This window comes from Passer montanus, unplaced genomic scaffold, assembly GCF_014805655.1.
Source record: "Passer montanus isolate IOZ18808 unplaced genomic scaffold, ASM1480565v1 scaffold17, whole genome shotgun sequence".
In the NCBI taxonomy this organism is placed as follows: domain Eukaryota; kingdom Metazoa; phylum Chordata; class Aves; order Passeriformes; family Passeridae; genus Passer; species Passer montanus.
In genome coordinates, this window is record NW_024364270.1 from 14,372,255 (window position 1) to 14,391,803 (window position 19,549).

General features: G+C 45.0%; 1 protein-coding gene across 2 annotated transcripts; it reads right to left on the reverse strand.

Annotated features, from left to right (window-relative positions):
• Positions 1-88: 88 nt before the first annotated feature.
• Positions 89-9,170, reverse strand: PDE6H (phosphodiesterase 6H). 2 transcript variants are annotated; one of them, XM_039704108.1, is made up of 4 exons: positions 9,056-9,170; positions 4,141-4,327; positions 3,848-3,888; positions 89-2,983 (listed from the first exon to the last, which is right to left on the reverse strand). In XM_039704108.1, exons 2-4 carry the CDS (start codon positions 4,278-4,280, stop codon positions 2,907-2,909), a joined length of 258 nt encoding a protein of 85 aa, XP_039560042.1. In that variant the 5' UTR covers positions 4,281-4,327; positions 9,056-9,170; the 3' UTR covers positions 89-2,906. The 2 variants fall into 2 exon arrangements, with proteins under 2 accessions (XP_039560042.1, XP_039560044.1); XM_039704110.1 differs by lacking the exon at positions 9,056-9,170 and adding an exon at positions 7,406-7,583.
• Between the last annotated feature and the right edge of the window lie 10,379 nt (positions 9,171-19,549).

The following is a 19,549-nucleotide window of genomic DNA, read 5'->3' on the forward strand; positions in this document are numbered from 1 at the left end:
CCAGGAAAGGAAAGGATTTCAGAAGGAAAAGCTAAGTCATCTGCCTTTCCCTGGCTATATTTTGTAAGCAAGTCAGACTACATTCTTAAGATTTTTAAAACACTTTTATTAATTTTTATTCCTTTTGACATGTTTTTATAGTAAAAGAACAGAGAATACCATATTACAATGCATATAGACTGAAGTCCTTCAACAAGCTGCTTTAACATATTTGCTTTCTTGCACTATAGCCACCTCTCACTGAAAAACGGAAGTTTCAGGTATTGTGGCTCATTAGAAAAAACTCAGAACCTCAGACAAAAAAACTATGAGTGTGTTTTAAGACTCTTCTTCTAAGCCTCAAAATTCCTTACAAGTAAAGGAATGAATGTGATTCCTATTAATGAATAGAAATTATTTTCAAAATAACTAACAAACTGTGTTGGCTCAAAACATTCCTCTTCTGATACAGCTCATCAGCCAGTTATGAGAGCTGGGTTATGGGTGCATTCCTGTTAGACTCCTCTGGGAAGGAGAATGGGGGAGTTCTCTGGTGGGAACTGGGGCTATGGCAATCAGATGGGGAACTACACCAGGACCTTCTAATTTGCTAAAACTTCAGTCCCTGGACTAAGGAGAATTTTGCTTTTACCCTAGTATTTTCTGACAAAGTATCTCACCGTCTGTGGGCTGCTTTCCCAAGGTCTGAGATGAAAAGAGAGCAAAATGGCGAATTAAAATTTCCTTCTCTTGTTTTTGTCTCACTTAAAAAAGCTTAAAAAAGGGAAAACTCAATCAAAATAGAGGCAGCCAGCTCGAAGGATTCAAAACTGGATCTAATGGGTCTTTTCCCAGAGAGAAGGGGACAGACTGAGAAGGTGGAATGAGGATCATATGTAACAGGATGGCATAATGGGAGGGAGAGCGTGAGAGTATTGCCATACATTCACATTTAACTGCAGAAGGAGAGGGCTAGTATATGAGCCTGAAAAAAAAAAGAAATCAGCTCCCTATAGTAAAAGCTAAATAAAGTAATTTATATAAAGAACACTTAGGGAAAGAAGAAAAGCATTAAAAGGTGAGAAAGGCGGGAGAAGCTGGAAGCAAGTGGAAAGCACAGACTGGCTCTGCCCAAGGAAGTAGCTGTGGGCTGCAATTAGCTAAATGGTACACGACTCTGGTGCTGCGATAGCGCTGCGGTTCTGAGCCCCTCCATGGCTTACTGCTGCGCCTGATGGCAGCAGTGCTGAATAATAAAAGCTGTACTCTGGACTGCCAACGGGAATTAATTTCCTTTAGCTTTTGGTGCCCAAGCTATATTTTAGCTGAAAACTGCTAGCTTTTATTCCTGGAATAATGGTAGCAGATAACTATGGCACCGCCATGGATTTATAGCAATGCTTTGTGTGTGGGGATCAATCGTTTAGACAGGATTTGCTCTCCTCTCCACAATCACTCCTTGCTGCCATGAACATGTTCAGCATAGGAAAGATAAGACAGGGGGAGGTAGTTCTTATGCAATGAGGCTTCTTAAACTAAAAGCAATGACTAAAAATTCCACCTCCTCTTATGAATACTATGTAGCTACAATAAACTTGCTCCTTGCCTGCAAACAAGCCAAAAGCCCTTCCTTAATGCCAGGGAGTGTCGGTGCCTTCCCTGAAGGTGTAAGTGGTGCCTCACCACTCGGCAGCACTCGGGCTGGCAGAGACCAGCAGACACAGATCGATGGGGTTAAGTGGATTCGCTCTGTGCCTGCATGTACACGGCCTGCCCTCCCCTGCCTCCCCGCTCGCTCTGCTGTTACTTCTCTCTGGGGACACCGTTTGCCTGCTCGTCTAAACAAGCTCCGGAGCTTGAAATTGCCAGGGAGTGGAGAGAGAAAAGCCTTCCTACTTATGAGGGGCAGGGTGAAGGGAGACGTGTCCTATGCTGAATGCAGGGAAGAGGGAGCAATTACTGCAATATCATTTTCTGCTGCATGTGGCAGGACCGCTGGCACAGTCTGGTGACAGATCATAAGGATTCTCTGTCTTAATAAGCAGCAAGCATGTCCTGGGGAGCAAATGTCTCATGTAAATATGTATTGGCATGGGGACATGCGTCACACAGGGCTTTCCATCAAAGGAGAGGAAATGCAGCATCATTTGGAGGGCTGCTTCTTTGGAACTGCAACCACAAAGGAATGAATAATAGGATTAATTCACTTAGCTATTGATCTCAGACACAGCACACATTTTCATTTAACGTTATGAGAACAGCCAGACTCTCATGGTTCATAGCCTGTGGGCAGTACAGCAGAGACAGCATTTGCAAGCCCTTTTCCCCATTTGCTGATGAGGTGAATCTTAGCAGCACGTTCCTTATGGTGAGCCACTGGGGAAGGATCTCCTATGGAAAACAACCTCATGTCTGGACTCGTGACTCTAATGCTGTTCTCTACAAATGTACTCTGAGCAAATAATTGGTGGCCCAAATAACACAGGGACCTACCCATGGAAATTCTGTATAGAAAGCTGAAGAAAGGGAGGGAAGCAAGAAAACAGAATAGGCTCATTTAATGAGGTCTGGATGTACATGCACACAATTTCTCAGCTAATCAGGGAAAAAGTTCAGATACAGCCTCCCCATATCACCATAAACATTGAAGATCTATGACAGTGAGAGAAGAAAGCATATGGTGCAGGGACACATTAAGACATTTTTCAGTAGCTTCATCGCATGGAACATGAGGTCTGCTCAGGGTCCCAAATAACTTCTTTGCCAAATTAATCTGCAAAATTAAGTTTCTCATAACTAGCTCTTACAAAACCACCCTGCCCATAAGCAAGTGGGTGCAAGGGCCAAAAGTAAGTGTCAAAGGTGGTAAAGACCATGCTGGGATCTGTGGAGTGTCACCAGGTGACCCCAGTAGAGATGCTGACACCTTAGATGATCCCAAACTGGGCCAGCTCGTGCAGTTCCAGATGGCTGAAAGCTTCCCATGGGCAAATCACGGTGATATCTGCAAAAGAGAGAAAATGACAAATGTGTTCTTGATCTTGCACTCCTTGGATTTATTTTGTATTAATGGAAAGGCTGATTTACTCAGGAAACGTTAACAAGAATGAGATTCCATTTAAAGGTTAAATGAGAAGATGAGTATTTCCAGTCTGGTACTACCTGTCAGACCAAAGCAGATCAGTGTACTTTCTCTCTGTAAGCAAAAGCAAGCCAGCAGTTCCTAGTCTTTTCAGTGACTATGTAAACTGGTGTAACAGTTAATTCCAGTTATGTGGTTTCTCCTCTTCTTATAAATTACCTGTAGCCAAACTGTGATCTCCTGGAAGGCATGTGCAGTTTTAGATCAGATGCTGAATAATTTGGCCTACAATATTCAGGATCTGTAACTCTCTCTTCATCAATACTTCAAAGTTCTGACTGGTTACAGTTCATCCAATGCATGTTTCTCAATCCCAGATGGGTACATAAAATTCTTAAAATTAGGATTCTGATGACAACACAAATACTTAACCATCTGGGATTTAGTTTCTGTGATTTTTTGGTATTAATAGCTTAGCATTTAGCATTTATTTGAGAATCTCATGCTGCTGAAATTCTTAGCCAGAGTATTAGCAGAAAACAAACAAGCACTTCTGCAGCCCAGTGTAGGTAGTCTGAAGCTGAAGCATACATAAATGGTCATTTCTTCATGTAGTGCCTAAGCATGGACGTGGCAGCTTGGGGAGGCAGAACTAATCTTCTCTGGTGACCCTGAGAGCTGCAGACAGGCCAGGGAAACAGAGGCACCCCTGAATCCTCTCCCATGATCAGGTTTGTCTGCACTAGTGCTAAAGAGAGCATGACAACAACATCCTGCATAGTTTACCTGTGCCCAGCCCCTCCATGCCTGGGATGTCATCTCCAAACCTAGAAGAGAAAAGAGCAGGTAAGGAGTGAGTTTGGGACAGCAGCAGGGAAAGAGGAGATGCCCTAAAGCCCCAGCCAAGGAGGAAGAATAGTGGGTAGAGAGCAGGAGAGAAGCAGCTCCAGGCTGGAGAGCTGAGGGGGCAGGGGGAAGCCTTCTGGCTCCTTGCCCAAGGGAAGATGCACAGAAGCACAATGTAGCAGCGTGGAGCTACTCAACCAGCACGGTTCCTTTTCTTTCCAAAACTCCCTTACCCTCTTACTCCTTTTTTGGGGGGCTTGCTCTTGAACTGCCTTGTCTGCCTCTGCTTGAACTTGGGAGGCCCCTTGCGTGGTGTGGTGGGGCCGGTTGGAGCATCGCCGGTGTTGAGGTTGGCGGCTGGGGTCTCACTCATCGCTGGGCTGTGTGCAGCAGGCACGTGCCTCTCTCAGATCCCTCTGCCTGCAAGATAACAGCAAGGACTGACACAACGCTCTGCTTATCTTTTCTGGGTATCAGTAGTCAGATGACAGAATTATGGAAAATATAATTGTGACAGGATTAAAGATAATGGTATTAAAGATAATAAAGAAAGATTGTAATGAGTACAAATTAAGCAGGGTAGCGCTGCCTTTCATCTGGCATGCTAGAATTAAGATGCCAAGCAAAGCACACTTGATCTAAGGCCAAAGACATTTACCCCATGGTGCAATGTCTTGGAGAGCCAGGGAGACTAACACCTCCTTTTGTCTCAAACACAGTTGCACTCTTGGAAACAGGTTGCTGCAGAAGCTTGCCCCACAATTTAGGTAAAATAGCAAGTTTAATGCCAATGCTGGATTTTTTTTCCTAGCTAGCCTTGAAATAGCATTGCTGAGGTTTTTGCTTACTGGTTCAGGGCCTGACTACTACAGGAGCCATGAAGACACATGTACGGCTTAGAGAAATATCCTGTCCTTGGGAATCACCATGATATACTTCATCTGTTCTCATACTTGTGCCTAAGCATTACCTTTAGAACACTGATGGACATGGGATGCTGGGCTGGAAGGGTCCCTTGTCTGGGTGGAGCTGCAGTTAGGGCCCAACGCTTGTCAATACCAAACTCGTGGGAAATAGCACAAGATCTTTGCGAGATTATACAGAAGGCTAAAGCAACACACTGGAGACTATCTTTTAGGCAGACGTTAATGTCACAAATTTCTCAGGATTTAGAGAAGTAAACCCTGTAACTTTCCCCAGGATGTGCCCATTTTGATATTTTTGAGCATTATCTTAATGTGCTGATCCCTCTTCACCACACTGTACATGAGCCAAACTCCACAAGGGATAAATAGTTATCAAGGAGCAATTTCTGTTTGGGAGACATGTCTTCTGTCTTAGACAGCAGAACTGCTGCACTCTGAGCCTTTTGCTTCCTTCCCAGAGAGGACAGCTGTAATTCTCACCAGTGCCCAAAGGGAAGCACCCAGCCCTTCATCAAATGTCGTGCTAATTAGTATGACATTAGTATTACAATGGTCTGAACAAGTGCATTTATGGATAAAAATAAATTCAACTTCTTTCTTTCTTCCTTGAAGTCATGTTCTTCCCCATGACTGTTATATACCAGGTGTTCATCCCCGTGCATCCAAGCTGATGTAATCGCTGATGGAATTAACTTCAGGATTTGGTTCTAAAGACTAATCTCATAAGGTCTCCATAGTACTCTGGCTTAATCCCCAACATCACCTGCCGTGACACTCTGGACTTCTAATCTCAGAACTATAAATGTCATCAAAGATTTCTTTCCTTAGTCTAAAGAGAGTTCATTCCTTTGTCCTGAAATAGAGCGTTGGAAAGCAAATCCTTATATGCAAGGAGAAAGATCATCTGAGCAATCCTCCTGTGCCACTCCCACATCCATGCAAGGTGAAGAGCCATCTTTCTGTATCTGTAGCAGTCTGGAAATACTTCATCCAGGGCATCTTTCCACCCGTGGTGGCAGTAGGATGGTTCCAAATGATAGCACCTAGAGGCAGGCTAGTCTTCTGTCGCTTGTGGTCAGGCTTCTGTCGCAGCTGTGATATCCCAAGCAGGAGACTGGACAGGTTCCAGCAGCCCCAAATGGAGCAGCAGATGGCTGTGTCTGAAGCTGAAGTATGCACAGATGCTGTTCCCCCGCGTGTAACACAACGCTTCCTAAGCACACTCTGTGCCCACAAACACAAGGATCAGCTCAAACTGTGGAAGTTACTTATTTGGCTGTCATCTCTGCAGCGCCTGAACAGTTGCCCAGTATTTACAGCTTTTTCTTTTTCCTCACAGCATGGTGGCAGGACAGGCAAACACTGCCACCTTCTTCTTTAACAGAATGAGAATGGAAGCGCAGTGATAGGTATGACCTGGACTGCACTACTAGGAGGAGAGATGAAATCTTTTGACTCATAGATTTTTAGGGCCAAACTGAGAGACGAAGGCATTTGCTTCCAAAACAAAAATAGAATTTGGTCCCTCTGTTACTCAGGATGGGAGGAATTCAGATGATACTGCCCTACAACAAAATGCTTTGCATCAGAAAGCTGCTCCACAGCATGTCTGCTAAAGTGCCATAGTCTATTATTGTGTTTGTCTCAGGTGCAATTCTCATCAGCAGGTTGTCTGTCTCAGTGCTAGACCCCTCTCCTGAACTAAAAGAAACATGCATCCACTTTTAAGCACCATGTTAATTCAAGTTAGTTGGCACCCCTCTCAAGGGCTACTCCCAAAAGTACAAGAGAGAGAACAAACCAGCTAACAGATTTCCATCCCTTGGGACTGACATCCAAAACTTGAAAGATGCATTTGAGCTCCATCTCCAGCTGAATTCCTGCCTTGCTTCAATAACCTCTGCTGTGTACTGGCATGTTACCTTAACCACAGATATGTCTTTGAGGGTCAAAACATCTTAAATACTTGAGTCCATGTTTTGTCTCTGACTTCACTCAATAGAAGAATAGCTAATGGAAAGATTCATCCCTTGAAGTTTCTTTTTGCCTCAATCTGAAGTAGTTGTATCCCTTTACCAGATACTCAATAACCCACGATTTGGTAGGAAAAAGGATCTGCCCAAATCACACTTCATCCTCTCTCACCTGCATGAATTCAATAAAAAGCACTCTATGAATCTTTTAGCTAGGGACATGTCTAACATCAGGGACAATTCTAACTTTTCCCTTACAAATCTCTCTCTACTTCTATTCTCTCCATGCATCATAAAAAAATGACAGAGGATGGGAAGCAACCTTAATGCCACATAAGAACCTTCCTCTTGCCACTGAAATCAAGCTGCCTTCCCACCATGGAGCTGGTGGGACTTGCTTGCCATCAGAGTCAAAGAATTCTCCATCCATGCTGGAGTGGGCCCTGCCCCACAGCACAGAACCTGTGCCAGTTCCCACACCTTGGGAACAAAGTGCTCCTACACACAGCCAGACAAGCACCCCAGGATCACAGATGAGAAATAAATGCCAATAGCAGCTTCTTCCCATGGGAATTTCACAGCCTTTTGTCTTACCGTACCTGGTTACTTGGATAGTCCTTGGTACCAGATCAAAGAGGTGGCTTGACAAACGTTCTGAGTCTCCTCTAGATCTCTGCGAGTGCTATGCTGCCTTCTCCCAGTGTTTCCTGGTCTGCCAGAGCTCTTTTGCTCCTGCCAGCGCCAGCACGCAGCTTCTGGGCAAGAGCTGATGGCTGTGGATGCAAAGACTGGTGAGGCATAAGATGCTCTGCCATGCACTTCCTCTGCTCCCCTCTGATGAGGTGTTACCTAATTGCCCCTGACAGCATTTCTGCTCAGTCAAGGGCTTAATCCTCTAGGTAAGAGCTTTGCTTGCATCTGAATGCTAATTATACCTAATACACATTAATGGGCTTATCTCAGTTGCGTCAGAAATCCCACCTCGGGGTTGTTGGCCAGTTTAATCATCCTTCTTTTAGTTTTACTTAAATTTAAAGGGGCTTGAATACTACTGACAAATGTTGACTCTTTAATCTGCTCCATCCTTAATCTCTGACTCTCTGTGGAAAATGTCCCTGGCAGATAATGTAGAGGCATCACTTGATCTTCTTTTCAGACCGTTTTGGTGTAGGAACTCATCTTCCCCTGTCCAAAGCTCCCAAAAACACAGATTCCTCCATGTGTACTTGTCTTATGCTGCCTCAGGGTGTCAGACACAGAACCCCCATGAGCCATGGCGCTCCATGCAGGCACTCTTCCATGAGCAGAGAGAAACCAGGGGGAAACATCCTTGTGCTGATGTTCTTTTTTATGGGTTTCTTGCATGCTCAGATCTTAGCCTCAGGAGAGCCAGTAGCATCATCCTTTCAGGCTTTTGTCAGGGAGCATCGAGTCCAGGGCCTTTGAGGAGTCTCACAGCTCCAGTCTCGATTTCTTGAGGTGGCTAATCATAGTCCATGCAGGTCCAGCCCTTTCTGCTCCTGTGTCTTACACAGGACTTCAAATCCTTCATTCTGGCAGCAGTTTTAAGACCGAGAACAGGTGAAAGAGGATGCACTCTAAGAGATAGAAACTCGTTTCCAGTAGAACTACATTCCCAAATGGGGATCACTGGAAGGACTATCCCAGTGGAAAGAAGGGATTCAGTAACAGCAGAGGTACAGCACCAGGCTATGAACTCCTCACTGATGTGCCCTGCAGGCGTGGCTGGGCGCTGGGGCAGGAAACACCAGCTGCCTGTCCCAGCTGCTCCGGCACCAGGCTATGAACTCCTCACTGACGTGCCCTGCGTGGCTGGGCGCTGGGGCAGGAAACACCAGCTGCCTGTCCCAGCTGCTCCTCGGCAGCCCCCAGTGCTGCTCGCATGCAGGCTCAGCCAGCTGAGGACACAAGCTAAGGGAGCCCCCACAGGGGGGTGCCCAGCACCAGGAACTGAGCAGCCCCTGTTTGTACAGCCAGGGAGCTTTGAGACCAAACCACTGCAGCAGCACCTGCCCTAATGGTAGAGGAAACACAAAACAACCACACAAAAGAACCACAACTCTTTCTCCCAGCTACTGGATCTGTTCATACTCTCCAAGCACAAACATCCAAATTTTTCCCCCATGGAGTTCTATCTGGACTTTTCTCTCCCCTGGGTTTTTCAGCCAGTTCCTTTTTCATCCCCCTGCCCCCCTTGCTATTGCCTTGAGCTCCTGGGGAACACTTACAGTGCCAAGGGCTCCTCTTGCAAATCATTCAAGTCCCGTCCTCCAGCCTGCGTAGAAAGAGTCTCGAGGTGTCCTTTGTCCTGCAGATATACCCTGCCACCAGGTGACATCAGGGCATCAGTCGTGGGCGGGCGTCTACACGGCAGGGGTGAAATGGGGGGAGCACTGTGAGAGCAGAGCTGTGCAGGCACAGCTCCAGCAAGGTCTGGAGGAGCAGCAGAGCCTCGGCACACTCCTGAGGGGTGACATGCCCCTGTCTGCAAGAAGGTTGTGTCTTCTCTGGAGCTTCTGGGGGGACATCTCTGGAGAAGATAAATAAAGAAGTAACCTGCCCTTTGAGTGGTGCTGCTTCTTGGGAACACACAGTGTCTGCACATGCCAGGGAAGGGAGGATTCCCTATCCCTCTCCTGTGCTGGTGAATGCCTGGAGGGGTTTCTGGTGAACTTCTCAGAGGTGCTGCAGGGCCAAGACACACCTTAGAGCGTGATGCACACAGCTAGCCCAGAGCCAACAGGGCTGAGTCTGCTCAAGGGAGTCACAGGGAGTGCTGCTGAGGTGCTGCAGGGCTCTAGTGAAGCAGATGGGAAGGCAAGGGGAGAATGGGAACCTTTGTCTCTCATGTGGGTGGCCAACCAGTCACTCCTGAGACCCAAGGTGTTGTGCTGAGGTAACAGCCAGGTCTCATCTGGGTACCAGTAGCGTTGTTACTGGGAGGGGCCCCCAGAGGTAGAGCTCAGCCCATACTCCAGCCCATCAAAACTCCTGTGTGGTAATGCACATTGTTTTATATCCAGTCCTTGGTGTCTCCCATGTGTTTTAATAGCCTGTTGTAACTGCCTGGAAGATCAGTGTCAGAGTTGGTGGAGTCTCAGGATGAAAAGAGAAGGTCCAGAGTCCTGCAAAAAGGTGCTGGAAGATCATCCTCAGCTGCAGCAGTGCCTCAGCCATGGCCTGTAAGTGTCTGTCTGGAGGTACAACCACAAGGTTAACAGCCCTCTGGGGCTCTTGGCCCTGGTGAAGCACCTCACACTCACTCTTGTTGAGCATCCTCCTCACTGCACAAGATCAGGGCTGGCAGGACTGAAAACAATCCCAGGAAATGGAGTAGCAGCAGGGGAATCACAGCAACACAAGGGCAGAAGGAAACCAAAGTGTGAGTTTATTTATGATGGATGTGATTTGTCTTTGGGTGAGGTTGAAAGTGTCTGTCTGGAGGTACAACCACAAGGTTAACAGCCCTCTGGGGCTCTTGGCCCTGGTGAAGCACCTCACACTCACTCTTGTTGAGCATCCTCCTCACTGCACAAGATCAGGGCTGGCAGGACTGAAAACAATCCCAGGAAATGGAGTAGCAGCAGGGGAATCACAGCAACACAAGGGCAGAAGGAAACCAAAGTGTGAGTTTATTTATGATGGATGTGATTTGTCTTTGGGTGAGGTTGGAGGAGGGGATTTTGGCGCAGACAAGCCAGCCAGGGGTGTGACTGTGTGTGACCAAGAAGGGACAGTCTCTCACTGATGTGACAGACCCTGGCAGGGAACACCAGTCCAGCACTGTGCTGGTGCTGAGCAAGAGTCCCATTGCTGAGGCCTCTGACCTTTCAGACGGCTGAAGTTAGACAAGATGAATCCTTCAGTGAGACTCTTAGCTTACATTAAAACAAATCAATAAGGTCCTAGCCCTTGAGTGGGTACTGAGAAGCTGGGAAGTAAATCCTGGATGTAGCTGAGAGGCTTTCAATCAGAGAAGGAGCAAACACATATTCCCACACATTTAAGACAATCACACAGCTTTCAGAGACTTGTGCAGAAATTTCTGGGCACAGGAAAGAGAACGGGGGCAGCATCTTGTTGGCATCCTCTCTTTCCCTGTGATGACTGCAGCTTGTATACAAATGTGTGGAGATTCATTGCACTCATCCTCTTCTGACAGCACAAGTGATTTCTGTGGGCAGGGACCTGCTTGTGTGGATATAAAGAGGTGCAGCCTGCTGGCAGCAGACTCCCTCCTATTCCCGCTGCTCATTCCCATGCCTCCATCTGCTGCAGACAGGTTTCCAGGGGCTCCCCCTCCCCTTCTGCCTTCTTCTATCTAGGTAAAGTTGCTGGGGAAATCAGCTGTACAGCGCTCTACTCCTCTTTCCTGAGGCTTCAAAATTTACATATGTTCAGGCTGTTTGTTTTCAAAATACTCCCTTTGTTTTCCTGTTTTCCCAGTGAAATCTGTCTTGTTTCCCTTTAACAAAAAGTGGACTGTGGGAAAAAAATTTCCATGGTGTCACATGAAGATATTTTTTTTACCACTGGCAAAACATGACAGAAACTCCCTAAAGGCCCCCACTTCTCATGTTCTTTCTTATCTCCCAGGATTATCAGTCCTCTCTCTCCATCCATACTCTCTGTCTCCCATCCCCTCACAAAGTGGGTGGCATTTACTTTGCAGACTTGTGAGTGCACAGCTTCTTTTCAGACCAAGAGGCACCTGCTTCATGTTCGTGCCTGGCTGCCACATCAGATGGATGAGGAATTCTGCCCAGGGACTGAGAACCCAGTCCCTGCCCCTCCCTGCCCAGGTTTTTCTTCCCCAGGAAAGCCAGTGCCAACTTTTTTGGCCACAACAGCTGCCATTGGATCCAGAGCAGAGCTGCAGCAGAAACAAAGGTGTCCAGGTGGTAGCAGGAGTGCAGTCCTTGTGGCCTCAAAGGAAAATTCAGGAGCTTCATCACCTCCAGCCGGATTATATTCTGTTCCAAGGAACCACTTAAAAAACATCTCCAAGGTTTCTGACCCTATTTATGAGCTGGTGTAGCCATGGAAACAGTAGTTATGCCAGAAATAGCAGCTCACTTGAATGACAAAGAAAACACAAGTTTACAAGACAGTGATTTTTCCAGAGGCTGACTGAGCTCATGGGACTGTGGGAGGAAATCCCAGCTGAGGCACAGTCTCAAGGATGCAGCTGATAAGGGCTGTGGTTGGTGTGGGCCACAACAACTTTTGAAATGTGTCTCTATACCTTGTGCCACATACTTGGGAGACTTTGTGCCTTATTGATAGAGATTTATCACTTGCCACAAAGATATACCTAGCTGGAAGTGAGCAGAGAATTAACCAGGCAGTAAAATGTTGGTTTCCTCCCTGAAGACAGGCAGCCTACCAAGTGCCTCTGGATCCCTGGTGAGGGAGTCATGGCAGGACCTGGATGTAGAATGGGATTGTCTGTTGGTCTCAGAGAAGATCAGTGAGGTTGTCATGTCAACAGTGTTGTGGTGAGAAACTCAGTGTAGTCAGGTGCCTGCAAATGAGGACTCACATGCTGAAATCCCCCTCCTGCAGTGCTGACCATGCTCCTAAGCCTCTTGTCATTCGTGCTAGTGCAGAAAAGAGGAACAGATACAGGGGATTGGGCTTTCCCTGGCACAGATACTTGGTTTGACTACATGCAAATCAGTCCATAAAAAATGCAAAGAGGAAGGCACGCTCGTGAAGAGTTTTATCATTTTTCCTTCAGGAAATCTTGCACAGTTATTTTGGTGTCAGGATGAAGCATCTATAACAGCCTGCAATAAATGGGGTGTGCTGACTTTGGGAATCTGTGCCTGCTGCTGGATACAAAAGTTATGTTCAGTGTCACTGGGCTCAGCTTGCAGAAGAGCCTGATCTTGATACTCATTTCCACTCATACCCTGGAGGCTTCTCTGGCAAGAGGGCAGAGAGGAAAGATGCTGAGGTCTGTTTTTCTGCTACCAGGACTCAAGAGGGAGATTTTCATGACCAACCTTAGAAAAGGATCCTTTGAGGAAATAGAAATCAAGTGAGAAGGTTTTGTTGAACTATCAGCAATGGCCCTGTCTGTGCTACAAACTGGGTATTGGGGACATAACTGAGTCCTCAAGCCAAATGGCCATGGGAAAAGCTTCTTCAGGAAAAAATGAAGGCCCTGCTTTTCTTGTTCGGTCAAGGGTGCTCTGCTTGCACATGTGAGAACATCATTACAGGCCCCAGGCCTCCAGGCACAAATGCTTCAGGACATTCTGGGGCTTTTTATAGCAGATGATATAAAACCATGTAGTCTGTCCTACACTTCATTAGTTACCAGAGTTATATTTTCTTCTCAGTAATGAGTCTGGTCTTTCTTGGAACAGAAAACCAAGGCTTAGTATCTCATACTCACAAGATTGCTATGTTAGCATGATTTTAGTAACTTACAGAAACTTTTCCCTGATTGCCATAAATAAAAGGAAAACCAAAAGAAATCCACTCTTTTTTTTTATAGCCCTTTTCACCATCAGATCTCAAGAGAGAGAACTATATTTTTGTCATTCTTATTTGTAAATATGGAAGTGATGGTGGAGAGAAAGTTCACAGACCTGCAGATGAGACTCAGCCATGCAGGCATCTGCTGAGGAGGCTGATGCTCTTGGCCATGCAGCACAAAAAGCTCAGTGTTTCTAACTGTGCTTTGATTCATTGTTTAAGAGCATCCCCATGCTCATTGCAAAGCTGTCCCAAGAGAAAGCAATATCATTAGTGAGCATCCTTTCTGTGCACTCACTTTGCTTAATGTCTGCATCCAGGCTGTTGGTAATGACACAATAGGACTGACTTTGTTAGATCATTAAAAAAAAAAAATCCTTTCTTTCTTGTTTTTTTCTTGTTTTCACTCTGTCCACAATTAAAATATCTGCTATTTTCATTTATATGATTATTTTTCTCCTGAATGACATGTACAGAACAAGCTCAACATTGATATATTGAACAAAAACTTAGCATTTTTCCCTTTTTATCAAGCCCAGGTAGTTAATCTGGTTATCTATGTGACTGCCATAATTTTCTTGTTTTCACTCTGTTCACAATTAAAATATCTGCTATTTTCATTTATATGATTATTTTTCTCCTGAATGACATGTACAGAACAAGCTCAACATTGATATATTGAACAAAAACAGCATTTTTCCCTTTTTATCAAGCCCAGGTAGTTAATCTGGTTATCTATGTGACTGCCATAAATCAGAGCTTGTGGTTGCCCTTAAAAAAATCACAGAATTTCCACAGTATTGTCTCAAGAGTCTTATTCAGATTTTTCTTTTCTCATAATTGATTCCTTCTGTATGAATTACATGCCATGCACCTGTGAACAGTGATTAAATGGTACACTAGCACTTTCTAAAATAATGCATTGAACTAAACAGAGAAGCAATACTGCCTTGTTAAAAAAATAGGTGTGATTTTATTTAAATAGAAATCAGAAAATCAGATTGTTCCAGAGCTTTGTTCAGTTTAAAACAGTGTAGCAAATTATTCAGTGTCACTGGGCTAAGAAGCAGAAACTGTACACAAGTCAGCTCCAGATGTCTTCTTTCCTGACAGCTCCTTTTCTCATTTTTCTCATCTTTTTTTTTCTTTCTTTTTTTTTTTTTTTTTTTTGAATGATTGGTTCCTTCTCCTTGGCAACCAGCAGCCCAATAAAGGAAAGCTTTCCTAAACATTTTGGTAAAATGTTTCTTTCTTCTTCTTAAGGGGGCACATATCTTCCCCTGGCTTTCACCCCACGCAAGAGGCATTCTTCCTTCCTCCTCCTACCACATAAAAGCACCTCTGTGCAATCTCATTCAGTTTAGCCCTTTGCCACCATTATTATGATTTTCTTCATATAGCAGTTGAGGCTTTCAGAAAGAAATGATTGCTTCTGGGGAGCACCTCACACTCTCCTTGGGAACATTTGACTAATGGGCAGAGGAGGCAGCTCTTCCTGCTCCATTATCTTGTCTCTTGGGTTGCTGCTCACCTCCCAGACACATGGATGCTAAATGCTCTAGCTGCCATGTGATAGCAGATCCCTGGTGGATATAACTGTGGAAGGGAAAAAGCCAGGGAATGAAAATCTGAATAAATTTAAAAAATTTTTTTAAAATCTCCTTTTATTGCTTAGGTGTACTGCTAATACTAAGCCTTCTGTTTTCCCCTCAGGATCTTGCACAACTGTAGAGCTTAATGTTGTAATGTTTGTTTGTTTGTTCATTTGTTTTTGTTTTTAATGACCTTTCACTGTCAGATTCCAACCTTTTTTTTTTTTAATTTAGATCCTCTACACTCTTGTTTCCCATTGGAGGTACACACCTACAAATTGCTTTGAAGTTTCTTACTGGAGGCTGCTAAGGATGTTTCTGTGCCAAGGACCTGCAGCTTGCTTTCTGGTCCAGTCAAGCATCATAAGCACACCATAGAAAAAGTGAATTGTTTAGTAGTCATCATTGCATGTGGGGCAGGCGCATTTTGCACAAAGGATGTTCTGACAGTTTTGTATACATGAAGATTTATTTGTTGGACACTGACAGCTGATGGTTGACTGGAATGCTGAAGGTTATTCTAGAAAGAAAAAGAAAATTAAGGAAAAGAAGGGAGAGAAAATGGGGAATTTTGCCCCACTGACCACTGTGAAGGCCAATGATGGAGTCCCTTAGGAACATTCTCCTCTGAGGACTCTCTCTGATGCTGCACATGATGACAGTGAAAACGACCAGTAGGATGATTTCTTGCCATACTTTCCCTTGGTATGATACAATTTTCATCAAGACCCACTTAAACTCCCATGGATTATTTCTGGGTCTGTTTCTAATAGATCTGGGAGGAGAACGCTCATCATGTGCAAATGTTGCACATTCATTGCTTGTTAATCTTCTGTGAATATACAAAACTGGATAATATTTACCAAGAATTTCAATAGTCATTGGCTCTCGTGTTGAACACCACATTTGTTTTTCTCCTTTATACACTGAAGTCTGCAATATAAAAGAAAAAGAAGGAGTGGGAGGAACAGCAATTCTCACACCAGTTCTTGCACGAGAATCCACCATAATAACACTGTGGGGGTTTATGGAGGCAGGGCTGTGAGAGCAATAATATATGAACAGCACAAGTGCAATAAAGGAAAAACACTGCCACAGAGAGGCTGGTAATTATTGTCTCATGGCTTTGAGAGATGTCATATAGCTGCAAGCAGCATGCCCTGAGCTACAGGGTATATAAGGCACCTAAGAGCTAGCAAGAGGCTGGACAGAACCTGACTAGAAGCCATAAATTCTGGTATGCAATCAAGTTCCTTGCTGAGAGTACTGTTTAGCACAGGAATGGCGGGGTGCAGCTGGCGAGGGAGATTTCCCAAGGTCAGCAGAGGAGGAGAGGATGCCACAGCTCTCCTAATTTAGTCCCAGCTTCAGCTCTGGCTGTTTCAGAAGAAAGTCACAACACAGGGAGGAATGCTTGAATAAATAACTCCTAACACCCTGCTTGGTGATCAGCTTAGAACTGAGATTTGATTACACTTGCTGAGATTTGACCTTACATAACCACCTGTTTTCTGAGAGGTCCTAAAATAATCCAGTCCCCTTTTAAATCCAGCTCTGGTGGGTGACTTCTTTAGGACACCTTCACCTGCAGAACACTGACTTCTGCCACAGCACCAAGTGAGGGATGGAGAGCAAAAGCTGCTTTCCTGCATGCCAGGCTCTGGAGTGCAGGGGATGCAGAGAAGACACCCCTGCTCCCCCATGACAGGGACCACCTTCCCCTCACCAACCCCTGTCCCCTCACTCACCCCCTCCCACCAACTTAGCTCTCCCTCTCTCTCCTTCATGAGCTGCTCTGTCCATCCTCAGCCATCCTCAGGCTACCCTCTGAAGGAAACTGGCTCTGTTTTGCCCCTACTCTCTCATCCCCTACAAAATCCTTTTCCTTTCTCTGTCTTCCTGTTTCCCTTGCTTCCTCAGGGGATTGTGAAGTGACATGTGAAGTCTTTGCACACCTTCAGGCTTGTGACAGGGGTTAAGGGATTAGCACTTTAACAAGCCTGAAAGCTGCTTAGACAAGTATTAAATCTCCAATCTCTCCATCTTTCAAAGAAATCACTTCTGGAGGAGCTGGAGAGATGGAGCACACAGTCATGTCTTCAGGGGTCAGCTCTTCATCCAGCTGAGAGCCCTCAAGTCCAGTGGCTAGGTAGTTTGAAGGGATTCCTATGGGATTTGGGGCTGGAAAACACAGTTAAACCCTTACCAGGGGCTTTGTGTCAGTACCTCAAAGTGCCTTCTCTCTCTTTGCTCTCCATGCTGAATACTGGCTCCCTTACCTGGCATTTTATCTAGCCTCCATCCCCTTCTTCCCTTCCCACCCCAAGGGCTGCACACTCCTTTGCAGCACTTTAGAAGGGGTGAGTAGCACCAATTAGGAAGAAAACAGGCACCACCTCTCCCAGGCACAACAGGATCAACCTTACGATGCTGACTTCAATCCCGGGGCAATTTGTGCCTGTGTTTTATTCAGAGGAGATGAATTCATGCTTCATTGGCTGTATCACCCTGTTCATCCCCCTTAACTGAGAGTCAGAGAAGGCAGTGCTGGGATTACCAGAGTTGGGTGGCACTGGTGGTGCAGTGACTGCTGCCCCACACGGCAAGGAAAGCTCATGTCTGAGCTCCCTGACCTGTCACCTTGCCCCTTCCCATCCCCTCGTGACTGCCTCAGCACCGGATTACCTCCTCCCATCTCTGCAGGGAAGAGGATCTCTGCACTAGTGAGGGACACCATCTGGGGACACCATCTAGGGGACACCCACGGCCAAAACTGACATTCACCTTGCTGCACCTGCTGACGTGAATTTGCTGACCTGTGAGGTCGCCTTCCCAGCATGTCACCTGTAGCCTTCCTGGGACTGTAAAAGCTTGAGGAGGAGGCAAAACTCATGACAGTGACAGCATTCAGCAATATTATTCTCTAGAGAGAAATCAAAGTTAGTCACTATGTACCGAGTTTAGTGAAAATGCAAATTAGTAGTTCCAAAACAAATCACTTTACAAGAACAGCATTAAAAAGTATTACTTGGTTGAGCCTCTTAAAATTACAAACATGGGTTGCCTACCTGGATTGAAATTTCTTTTTATTTTTCCCCTCAGTACTTCCAGCCTGGGAAATTTCAGCTCCAAATTAGACAGTTCTGGAAATTACAAGTAGGCGAAAATAAGAGATTCTAACAGGTGAAATTTTTCTGGATTAGTCACTTCTAAAGGTCATAAAGTAGTTCTGTTCCTCTAATGCAGCAAGCAACCTGTTCCACAGAAGATGGGAATGATATTTAGCAGCACAAAGCTGCAATGCACCACTACTGCAAAAAGTTCAAATCTAGAAATACTGGATATCTAATGGCAGCTATCCAAATTCAAACAGGAAAAAAAATGCCTAATTTATAAAATCTTACTTTTTTAAAAAAAGTCAAGTTTTATTGTTTCCAGTTGGGTGCTACAGACATATATGACTGTTGGGAGTACAGGCTATGTAGCTGAAGGATATGCATTTAAAATTTTGCATAAACTTTTTGAAATAAACTTAGACACTAGAGGTTGATCACACCTATTATTGTGGTCTACTAATTGTACAATCAGCTGTTATCAGTGGGGTAAAACTAAACAAGAACTCATAAAAATATTTTAAGTGAAAAATATTATTTTCCAGCTAAGAACACATTTGAAATTTTACCATGTTTTTTGCAATAAAGCAGGTACAATTTAGCTGCTGTTCCTGCCTCCTTTTGTCACAGACAAAAGAACTGGCTGGGGTTGGACAATGTTTGCCAAGAGTTGATCTTCATGGCATGGCATCAGTTTGTCAAAGTGAAATACTCAGTGGTAGAGATTTGCTTTCAGCGATGTCCTGCTCCATTGTGGTTCAAACCTTTCCTTTCTTCCAGCAGAGCAGTGACGTGGTTCCCCAGCAGGATGCTGGATATGCTGACCCAAAGGATCATGCCTGGCTTCTAATTCCCATCTGCTTGGCATGGTGTGATTCCAATGTCTACAGCTCCTTCTCACACTGCTTATGAATAGGAAGAGGAGGCACAGAGCAATTACATGATGTCCCCATGATTACATACTGACTAATTTCTAATTTAGGAGTAAAATCTGTTTGCCCTGCATGCTTGCCAGATGAAGCCATGTAGGTTGAATGCACATACATATGGTGGCACACAGCTGCACATCCCTATACCTTTATGCATATTTGTGGACAAACTGATCTTAATTTATGCTGACGTATTTAGAAATAGCATGTAAATAGCTACATAAAGGCACGTGCAGTCTGGTGTTTAACTAAAAGGAAACTCACAAAAGAGACCAAGCTAATTTTGACTATTCCTCAGCAAGAATGATTGCAAAAACACAACTTACAATTGCATTGTACACAGTGGCTAAACCCAAGGAAATTTCAAACCAAGCCATGAGTGAACAGTAACCTCAACCCACACCTCCTCCCAGCTAAACTGTGTTCAGTTTCTAAACTGAAAGCACAGACTTAGACAGCAAAGAAACCAAGACAAGAAGCTGTTGTACAAGACACAGGGGCTTCCTCAAATCTTTCCACAGTTACCACATCCAATTCTTCGCAGCTTTCCCAGGCCAGGACTGCTTACATGAGCAATATCAGATGCCATAAAGTGGCACTGT